At 40.9% G+C, this 11,693-nt stretch overlaps 1 protein-coding gene across 1 annotated transcript; it reads right to left on the bottom strand.

Annotated features, from left to right (window-relative positions):
- Positions 1-5,760: 5,760 nt before the first annotated feature.
- LOC149007542 (uncharacterized) lies at positions 5,761-11,471 on the bottom strand. Its single transcript, XM_089167097.1, has 3 exons — positions 11,288-11,471; positions 7,967-11,038; positions 5,761-7,110 (listed from the first exon to the last, which is right to left on the bottom strand). The coding sequence occupies exons 2-3, from the start codon at positions 10,907-10,909 to the stop codon at positions 5,761-5,763; spliced, it is 4,293 nt and encodes a 1,430-aa protein (XP_089023223.1). The 5' UTR covers positions 10,910-11,038; positions 11,288-11,471.
- Positions 11,472-11,693: the final 222 nt, after the last annotated feature.

Below are 11,693 nucleotides of genomic sequence, written 5' to 3'. Positions count from 1 at the left end.
CTAGAAAACATAGAGACTAAGTGAAGTTTCAGTTGGGGTCAAGACTAAGCATCAATGGACCCAACTTGCACACCCATATAGGGGGCGGCAAGTCAATCTCACCAAGGTCGGTTGACCGCCCCTCCCTGGCTACGACAAAAAACCTAAATCTCAAGCTCATTTGGAAATCAATTCATTTGGGGATTTTTGTGACTTCAATGGAATAGTAGTATTGTCCCAAAAACACCTTTCAAGCATCCCAACAAATCTTAAATAAAAAAGTCCAAATTTGGTTTTTAGAGTGTCACCTACAAACGTCTTTGAGATGATGACTTGGTCTCAAATGGAAAGGATAGCATGATTCATCACTCAAAGGGGTTGGGAAACACCATGGGGAACCTAAACAACAAACAAGTTTATACCAACTACCACAATCACCACCATTATTGCATTCAGCCATCTTAAATATCATGAAAAAATAGTTTACAATATGATTTTTAGAGTCTTCATAGCTCAACAAGCGATTATCCTTGGGATTCACACTTTGACACCACCAAACGTGCAAAGATTCTTCCAAACTCCAAGTTCTTTTCCTCTCCCAAGCTCTCAGCTTTCAAGAGTATAAACAACTCACTTATGAAGCTAGAGAACAATAAAATAGGGTTTTTGGACCTAAAAACCCGAAATTGCCCTTTTTTGGGTAGGGGGTGGTTTGTCAATTTGATCAACCGCCCCCTATAACTTCTTCATATGAATGCAGTTTTCGATGAGCTTTGGAGGGTAGAATCCTCTAAACATGCCTGACTTAATGATATACTTTACCTTGGCATTTAGGGTCTTATTGCATTGGTTTTCGTGCATGCAAAAATCTCATTTTAAAACTTTCCAGCGTGACTTTATCTCTCCTCTTAAATTCAATTAAGGTGGTTGGATCATTATCTTCCTCGTCCAAGTCCATAGGTTTGATTTCCAAACTTTCGGGCTCAATTCGAATGGTCCAAACTTGCCTTCTACTAGAACTCCACGTTCGCGGACTTGAAACAACAGGTTATTGGGTTAGGATTTTGGAGTATTTTACACGGATGGTGGATAATATACTTATGGTTCATTTTCTCTAGAACTCTAGCCTACAAGGACTTTGGTCACCATATTTTTTGGGGCTTACCTGTCTTCAAAGGGCATGATTCATAGCCTTCGTACTACAAACCTAGCCACATATAAGTTGTTCCCATTGTCAATACAATAGTTCCCGCCCCCCCGCGAGCGGGATGTTGGTATGAAATGGCTACATGACATTTTGGCAAAAAGATGTAAGAATGAGGGAGATCAATACTTATTGATGACAAACACTCGAATGAAGAACAAAGAACATGTCAGACACTGAAAGACAAACTCATGGAAAGCTGATCTCTAGAGACATAGGTTCATAAAGTAAGTCGTGTGTAGAGTGGATTTGCTATTTATGCTGCAAAGAATGTGGTTCGAATTTCAAATATATGGTTGAGATCATCCTATATGAACAGGTGAAATTGAAGGCCAATTCGCTTGCTCAACGTGCAAAGATGGTCCCATCATGCTGATTGGAGGGATCAACCTCCGATGGATTGCACTTGCCAAATGTAGCTTTATTTGCCGATGCATCATTATGACCAGACTGGTCACACTAGTTGCTTGTGGCTCAAGATCATATAGACACTTACATTGATGACAACTGTTCATGTTTGTGCCCGTTGGGTGATGGCATTCATTAGGTGGTGCGTGTAGCGTTCCACCAACCATATAAATCTGATCAACAGACTGGGGGGGGGGGGCTTGTATCATGCAAAAATTGGCCAACCTAGTCAGTCACTATGCCAATAGTTTAACTGATGACCCAAGTGATCGACCGCTTGGATCTCCAAAGGATGGGTCAATGGTAGATTGAGTGGAATTGATTGTCAAGAGTCATGACCGGTCACCAAATAACACAAATAGCAAATGATTAGCCTTTTTGCCGGACTCCGCAATTGGGAGCTGAGGGCTGGTCCCCTCTCCACTTAGCTCGTGATCGGACAACATGATGGAGATGGACCCTCACATCTCATTAAATGCGTCGTCTGGAATCCCAACTGTCAGGCCCAAAAAACATGTAATAGACGCTCCTTGCCTGATATCTCCCTGTCGATTGGCGCCTCTTGCTCATGCCACCATGTCAAACCTGCATTAGCCAAATCTAGGCCCACGTGGTCGACACTCAAGTATTGGCAAGCTAACTAGGACTCATTTATTGCACCTGTCCTTCATTGGTTGGGTATAAAAGCACCCTCCCATTTAATGCTAAGCAATGGCACACACTCTAATCTTCGATTTCCCTTATGTTTGGCCTACACTTCTTAGTGCCTTGACTCTAAATCCCCAACCAAGGGCGATGTTGCATCTCAATCTGGTCTAACTCAAGCATTAGAAGTGGATCACTGATCACTCTAGTCGGTGTCCTACAACTATCCGTTCATCTTGATAGGTTCAGTCCAGGCTTTTTATGGGTTTGACTGGTCCAAGTGCAGAAGTCAGACATGGCAGTAACATGTCCAACTGGTGATTCAAATGAATGTGTTTTTGCTTGTAATTAGAATACTCTGCAGAGAAGAAGCAAAACTAATAAGCTTCACCATTAATTTGCTGAAGTAGTAATTTATGGTTGGGGGAAGGAGGAAAGGCAAAGTCTTATCAAAGTGTAAAATTGAACCAAAATTAAGCAAGGGATTAAATTTTTTTCAGGCAATCACACCTTCAAGTAACAGCAACAGAAAGGTGAAGCAGTGATGACACAGTACTAGGAGATGAATAAGGAAATAGAATGTTTTGGAGCCTGACCTGTTATACAAGAAATCTAGTAATTACAAATAAAAATTCGAAGATATATATTTTAAGAGAAGGGTGAAAATAAAGAGAGGAGTCAAACATAAGGCCATTTAAAGATTGTTTAACTTAATGGTTTTCTTGGCTTACATGGTCAAGCTAACAATGTCAGAAACTGATTAATTGGTTTGATTCTAATATTGTTGCATCCAGAAACCATCCTCAGTGATCCACCTGAGTTAGACCCCCACATAAGTAAGGTGAGACCCTGCATTGTTTATTAGGATAATTTAACTGGCCTCCCCTGAGGTTCATTAATTAGGTTAATTTCATGTACCCTTCCTGAGGTTCACCTTGGAATATATGCATATAGTCATCTTTTATACAGTAAGGTGACCCTGCATTGCCAACCTTGCATTCTGTGCAAGTATGATGCCTGTAGGGAGGACCAACATTGGTAGTGGCATAAGATCTTAGAGAGTATAGCTTGACTTTAAATGTGATGGGTTTCATCAATTATAGGCCTTTATAGCTTCTTCTTTTTTGGGTACCTTAGAGTCATACAATTTGTTGATGCAAAGGGGCTAACAGAAAGTGGAAACAAATGGAATGGTAATTTGATTGGATGCTTGAGGTAATGATGACATTGGCATTCTTCTGTGCAGTGTTTAATGGAAATTGGAAAGAACATATATGGATATAACAAATAGTATCTGCTATGATCTGCTCCATCAGTTTAATAATTTGAACCCTCACCTGACAATAAAAAGAAAATTTTGCCAAAGCCCTTCATGGAAGGTGATCAGCCAGCAGATACCTGTACATTGTTGATATAAGCTCTATTTATCAGTAGTTTCACAGAAATGGATCCCTTTGACAGAAAAACACCATATGCTGCTAGGTTCAGCAAAACATGAACTATTCTCCGGGTACCGATATCCGATGTCTACTTATCTGTTCTGATGAAGGGTTTCCATGAACAAAATCTACTGTTAGTTTCCAAGAGCAGAGCATCCTTAAAATGTAGAAATTTACCCGGTGAAATTTAAAGAAAGAAAGATTATGGTAAGCGAAATATAATTAATGAAATCTTCAAATCATGAATAAACAAATCACTTCATTGATAGGATAATATACAAAGTGCATGGATGCATACAAAACTCTCTGCAAAGAAATCTCAAACTATTTAGTATCTCAAATTATGGGCAGGAAAAACCAAAAAATAAAAAATCCCACACCTCCATAGTTCAAGAACCTGAAACCACACTCTTGAACCAGTAAACCAAATGCAAAATGCTATTGAAAGATCTAAAAATAACACGATCATCACCACCAAAACAAAGCCCACAGTCTAGAAACACAAATGCTTCTTTGCGGTTAAAGTAGCCGTAACAGGGATATACCAAATGGCCAAGCCACTTTCTTTTCCCAATTCTTCATATTCAGAATTACTAGAACTTGAGTCTAAGCTTGAGCTGGGATGCAAATTTGATTTATGAGATCTAGCTTTCTTACGTCTCACAGCTGATGTGCACGCTACTTTCAGCACTTCCACTATTTTCCTAGGATGTCCCAGAATCTTCAGAATAGAATCCTCTCTCCTAAATTTTTTCCAGTTCTTTCACTTCAACACCTTCTGAAGATTTTGCATCAACTGGAAGGTGTGAATGAGTGTCCACCACATCTTGGGATTCTACCACAGCTGGCCTATCAACTGATTTTGGAAGGAAACTTCCCTCAACATCTCCTCCTTGCAATTGCTTAAAAGCCAAATTGATATCTTGGATAGACTTTGCTTCAAGAACCGGTAGCTCTGAACTTATCTCAGTTGCTTCATCAGATAGCCCAGCTTCACCAACCCCAACTTTTTCCATTTCTGTCACTTCAGCTTCAAGAACTTCTGAGGATTTTGAATCATCAGCTGGAAGGTTTGCGTGAGTCTCTTCCACGTCTTGGGATTCTACCACAGTTGGCCCATCGACCAATTTTGGAAGAGCAGTTCCCTCAAGATCTAATCCTTGCAATTGGCTAAAAGCCAAATCAATATCTTCAATAGACTTCACTTCAAGAACTGGTAGCTCTGAACTCTCAGTTGCTTCATCAGATCGCCCAGATTCACTGACCCCAACTTTTTCCATTTCCTTCACTTCAGCTTCAAGACCTTCCGAGGATTTTGAATCATCAGCTAGAAGGTGTGAGTGAGTATCTTCCACATCTTGGGATTCTACCACAGGCAGCCTGTCGACTGATTTAGTAAGAGCAGTTACCTCAAGATCTCCTCCTTGCAATTGCTTAAAAGCAAAATCAATATCTTCAACAGACTTTGCTTCAAGAACCGGTAGCTCAGAGCTTATCCCAGTTGCTACATCAGATCGCCCAGATTCACTAACCCCAACTTTTTCCTCTTCCTTCGCTTCAACTTCAAGAGCTTCTAAAGATTTTGCATCATCAACTGGAAGATGCGGATAAGTCTCTACCACATCTTTGGCTTCTACCAAAGGTGTAACATCAACAGATTTAGGGAGGACAGTTCCCTCAAGATCTCCACCCTGCAATTGCTTAAAAGCCAAATCAATGTCTTCGCTGAACTTCGCTTCAAGAACTGGTAGCTCTGAACTTATCTCAGTTGCTTCATCAGATCGCTGAGATTCACTAACCCCAGCTTCTTCCTTTTCCTTTGCTTCAACTTCAAGACCTTCTAAAGATTTTGCATCATCAACTGGAACATGTGGATGAGTCTCTACCACATCTTGGGATTCTACCAAAGGTGGACTATCAACAGATTTAGGGAGGGACCAGATCCCCGCTGCAAGCCATCTTCTCAAAGTCGCTTCAACTTGATCCCAGAACTTACCAGTCATAAGTTCCTAGATTCAATATCCCCAACTCCTTCAACTTGAGACCTTCTGAGATTTTACTCATCAACTGGAACATGGCATGATCTCACCACACGGGACACCAAAGGGGACATGAACTTAGGGGCAGATCCCCAAGCCCATCCTTCAATTGCTTAAAAGCTAATTCAATATCTTCAATGCTGCCAAGAAAGGCACTCTGACTGAACCCAATCAGTCCCATCAGTTCATCATGAAAAGATTCAGTAGTGACAGGTTTCTGCACTCCTTCCTGAATTTGTTTTAAAGCCAGATCAATATCTTCAAGAGACCTTGCTTCAAGAACTGGTAGCTCTGAGTCAGCTGCAGTTGTACACAAGTCTCCAGCTGGCTGAGCACCAGCCAGTTGAACTTCACTGGTCTCCCCTGTCAGCTTGTCATGGAAAGACTCAGTAATGATAGTGCTCTGAACTCCATGGATCTGATCAGATGGCATATCAATATCTTCCACTAAACTTGCTTCAAGAACTGGTAGCATTGAAGTGGTTGCAGCCAGATCTAAGACTCCTTCAGATGGCCCAATTTCGGTTTCCACCATTGCTGGTTTATCATCAAATGATTCTGTAACAATAGTTTCCAGAACTCCTTGATTGAGCTCTTTAAAGACTGGCTCTATATCTTCTAGTGATCTTGCTTCAATAACAGGAAGCTCAGAACCAACGTTTTGTTGACTTGGATCATGTTTTGTTAGCTCCAACTCAGGAAACTCACCTTCAGTTTCCTTTGGAGATGGCTCACTCTGGATGGATTCAACCACCACAGATTTCTCAACCACCCCTTCAGGAATATGCTTAATATCCACATTCACATCATCAGGAGAGCCTGTGCCAAGTATTTGTGAATCTGAAGTACTTTCAGTCACCTCAGGAACTATGACTTCCACCCCAAAATTGGCAGACCCACTCTCATTTTCATTTGGTGATTCTGCAACTGTTTCAAGGCTGCTTGGTTTGTCAGAATCCAATTCAATATCTTCAACAGGCCTTTCTCCAAGGACTTGCTCAGCCAGGCTCTCCCGCTCCTCCAAACTCAACTCATCTTCTTTCTGATCTGTGCTTACTACCAATTCTTTAACACTGAAGTCACCAACTGTGTCCAATTCAGAAAGAATTGACTCGTCAATCTCTTTGATTCCCTCCACCTCTTCACTGAATTCTTCCTTAGTGATAAATGGTCCAATTGCTTCTACTGAATCATGTTGGTTCTCGAACATTGGACTTTCCTCCCTATTTTGGATACTTACAAGGACATCCTCCTTTATATCAGTGGGTGGTGGCGTAGACTTGATCTCAAAGACCTCAGGTGGCACAGGTACTGCAGCAGTCAACGTAGATAAATTTGATGAATCCTCCTCCTCTGGTGCCAGGACATTTGATTCCTCACTAGAAGCAGATGAGTCCTGCATGCATCAGAGAAGTATTTGTCAGCCTCCCTCTTCATTTACATATGGTACATTTTCTGCAACTAACGAAAATAGAAAAGCAAAGAAGAAATGCTCTGCACATACTTTTCATGCTGCGCATGCTCATCAATATGAAGCATTTGGATAACAAAACTGAGAAAACTGATATCATAAAGAACATCAAAATAAGGTCCAGTGCTTGAAACATTCAGGAAAGCTAAATAGACAGTGGGCCACAGTCCAAATCTAGGCAAAAGAACATCTATCAAATAATTATAGTTGGCAAGCCATCACCATGATAAAAGTGTGTTATTATAAATCAAATCCACACTGATGAGCAAAACATGTTTGTCTGAGTACAGGAATGAAAATTGACAAATTGAATGGGATTGCCTAAGAACAAACGGTCACTATCGGGATGTCAACTAGGCCCATAGATCATGATCATTCAAAATAGCATTGCTCGAACAGTTTGGTCCAAAAAACGTGGGATTGCAGCCAAATACAGGAAAAATGTACAGTGCATGCAATTAAATTTGTGATAAGGAAAGAATTGTTTTAATTTATTTTTCTTCCAATATAAATTTTAAGCATTGGTTGACCAAGCTTATCAAAGCAACTTCTTGATCTTGGCTCTCTCTGAATCCACAAAGTTGCTTCCACAAGCTAGTCAAAACACCTCCTGAGAAATATTTGATTACAAACTGCTAAGAGATTCTGCAACAATTTTATATCGAAACTAGAAATAAAAACAAAGATAAAATTTGACTTCACACTAACAAATACCTAACATATATAGAACAGCTGAAAATGATTGTCTTTTATGTTTTATAATTGAATCAGAAGCACTGACCTGTGTTTCTTCATGATATGAATGAACAGACGATTCTTCTGTCAAAGGTATGGGTGTCTCCAGTTCAGAAGCAGATCTTAAATCTGCCTCTGAATGATAGAAATCCAGGGAGTACACCTTCAAATTGGCATCAAGTTGTTGGAGATCTTCATCAGAACTAGGCAAAGAGACTCTATATCCGAGTTTGGTCTCAAAGGAAGATGAACCTGGGCCACATGAAGGGTCCCCAACTATTGCTTTTGGGACATAAGAATCATCAGCATTCAGGCTAACTCCTGAAAAGCCAGCCTTTATAACATCTTGGTCACTAATCTCTGTAACTGGCATTGAACTCGATTCAATTTCATCAACTGCACAAAGGTTAGATGAGGCCATCCACAGACTTTCACTGCAAGGAGAGATCTCAATTTTGCTTCCATCATGAGATACAGATTCACCATCTTCTCTATGAACCACGACCGGAGTTGGATCAACTTCAGGGACCTCTACTTGGAAGTCAGAAGTAACAGAGGGGGTAGAGGCAACAACCCCCTTATCCACATAAAGTAACGCTTCCTGGATGGTTGACATGTTAGAGAGTGTCTTTTCAATCTCAGATGGGCATGAATCATAAAGAGGCTCCTTTTCTTGATTCTCATTCCCAACTTCCTCATTCCCAACTTCCATGATCCGGTTCCTAAGATTAAAATCAGATTCAGTGAGAGATGATCGAACAGAAACACTGGACCCATCGGAATTATCATCCCTTTTCAGTTCTCGATCCCTTGATCCTTCTGATGATTCCATATGGAATAATTTTTCATGCACTTCTGACAATGATGAAGTTGAATCAGTGTATTTCTCTTGTACTGCATGAACCTCACTTTCATCTGCTTCCTCAAGCAAAGCAACATTTCCTGAGTGGTTAGGGTGCAATTCAACCTCATGGACAGCTTCCTCATCAATTGCATTCATATCAACCCCAACATCAAAGTCTCTCTTCCGTTCAGGATAAACCTCTGCTGAATCTAATTCTCCAGAGGCCTGGCTATCAGATTCAACACTGTTAGTAGTGCTGTCAACGTGCATCACTCTCTGTTCCTCATTGACTCTTTTGACATCAATCTCATCAACTTTAACAGCCTTCTTCTGTTCAGGATCGATCTCCACCAAGTCTACATCAGAGGATTGACTTCCACATTCAACATGGAGAGAAGCTTCGTCCGTGTAAGAGATTGGGTTACCTTCTTGAGTTAATTCTTGATCGGCAAGTCTGTTGTAATCTTCTTGATCTGCAGCTGAAGAGACTGCTTCTGTTTCAGGGACAGAACTTACCTTAGAATCACTCTTCTCAATAAACTGTCTCTGAAATATGGGATATTCTACCCCTTCAGAAGCCATCCGTTCAGTAACAAAAAAGGGGGTGAACCTCCTTTGCTTGGGCTCAACAGGATCTCCCAAACTGAAGCTCTCATGCCTTCTGAACTGGAAGTCCTTCGGTTGGAATGGCATGAACTCTTGCTGGGAGCTGTTTTCTGTGAGATTGGGTTTCTCTTCATATGGTTCATACGGAATGTCAAAGGGATTTCGTCTAGGTATCATGACTGAGGGAGCAGAACCAGGAATGGGTGGTAAACCCAAGTCCTCATGAGAATCATAAGGAAGGTCGAAAGGGTTCCGCCTTGTCGAAATAGGAGGAATCTGAAATGGAGGATCATTACCATCCAAGTCTATCAGGTTCTTCTCAGCTTCCATCCCCATGAGCTTCCTTGCCCTCCGCTTTGCTATTAAACTCTCCAGCCGTTGGTTTCTTTCCAGTTCCAAAGTTCCAAGGTCCATTAGATTCTTCTGGTCGTCTTCTGTCCATGTGACAACATCTTTAGTTCCATTCCCTTGGGTACCCTGCACTGCTTCTTCTTCCTCCTCCTCCTCCTCCTCATCATCATCATCTTCATCTTCATCTTCTTCTTCTTCCTGGATCTCACCCTCCTCTTCTGATCCAGCACTGCCATCGTGGGTTCTATTAACAATCTCCAAAACAGCAGCAGGGTTTAGAAGAGACACATAAGGAGCTTCAGAAGGTTCTGATTCTAAGAGTGGATGGAGCTCATATAGCATTGGCATGATTTCAGCCATAGAAGCATCTGGAGATGAACTTTCAGCACGGTCAGAATCTGAATCACCAGACTCATGGCTCTTGACACGTTCCCAAGACAAATCTTGGGCAATCGAAAATGCACCAGCTGGCATATCAATCTTCCTTCTCGGGGTCTCATGCTCTTCCGGGACAATAGAAGATATGCCATCAATGTCTTTTCTAGCACCAGGTGCACCTCCGATAAGTAAGTCCTCCTCATCGAATTCTCGCTTCTCGATTAGTTCTGCAGCATTAAACTCTCTCTCCTCCTTGATCAGTTGCTCCTCACCTGGAATTGGAATTGGAATTTCTTTTGGAACTTCCTCAATCTCCCTGGTCCTTTCCATCAAATTATTGTCTTCAATTGTTGAGGAAGTCATTTCCTTATCAACCTTAGTAGTATTAGCTTCAATACCGAGGTTCAAACTCATGGGCTCCTCAGCTACCCTCTCTTCAACTTCCCCTCTCTTTTCTACATGGGCCTCTGCAGAAAGGCTCTCATCTCTCTGAAGAACAACATCATTTTCAACAACAGCCGCTTTCAGTGAAGCAACTTCACGAGTCTTTTGTTCGTCTTTGTCGATTTCAGGGATTATTGGATTCCCAGAACTCAGAAGAATTCCAAGGAGAGCAGCAGTACAAACAAGAACAGGGGAAGAAGCGATCAACAGTCCAGACAAAGAAGGAAAAAACCTGTACAGGGAAATGAGAAAAAAGACCAAACCCCAATAGAAGGGATGGTCACGGACTGATCTAAAGCAAGTTTTAACAGAAAAGATCAGCCCTTTCCCGATTATAATTCCCATATTTTTTACATCAAGACCCATCTTTCCCTATCTCTCCAAGAGATGATGAACACCCAGATAGTCTATCAAACCAAATCTTCAAAAGATAATGCAACCTTCACAATCAGATCGAAGCCAGAAATCGTCCTCCTTTCTTGCTTTCTCTTATTCCTAATTCCAACAAACAAACCAATACGAGGTTCATCAGAGTAATATTCAGAAACCCACTTCCCAAAATCAATGAAGTCAATATTCCAGCCTAAAACCCAGATCAGACGATAAACTTCAAACCCAAAATCAAAATGAAAGCATGGAAAATCTACGTAACAAATGATGGGTTCAGCTGAAAACCTGAAACTACATAGATATAATTCAGAGAGATTTAATTGTGCATGAAAAATAAGAGAGAAATTAACTTACTTGATAAACAGAGATCAAACCAAAGAGGTTGGAAAGCTGAGACAAAGTGGGAAACCCCCTGCTTGTTTCTCTGTGACGGTCTTGGGTATTGGATTTTCATTCTGCTGAGGAATAGGACAGCACAAAAGAAGGAAACATAAAAGGACGTATTTGCTTTTTCTTTTCGTTCTTTCCTTTTTTTTTTTTTTTCTTAATCCAACCAATCCTACTTTTCTCGGATGAGATTGGCATTTGAGGGCATCATTTAAACTCGCTGAGTTTTATTCACTCGCCCGAGTTAAGCATTCATCTCTGCTCATTGCAATTACTATAATAGCCACAAATTTCGTTAAAATTAATGTAAAACTAAATCAAATGATGGCCACAAAATGTTGGATCCCTAAATTTCTGCTAGTAATTTTTTTGC

The sequence above is a fragment of the Hakea prostrata genome, chromosome 8 (genome assembly GCF_041222555.1).
Source record: "Hakea prostrata isolate BN-2017 chromosome 8, UWA_Hpros_2, whole genome shotgun sequence".
Taxonomy (NCBI): domain Eukaryota; kingdom Viridiplantae; phylum Streptophyta; class Magnoliopsida; order Proteales; family Proteaceae; genus Hakea; species Hakea prostrata.
This window is presented reverse-complemented; position numbering and strand designations above follow the sequence as displayed.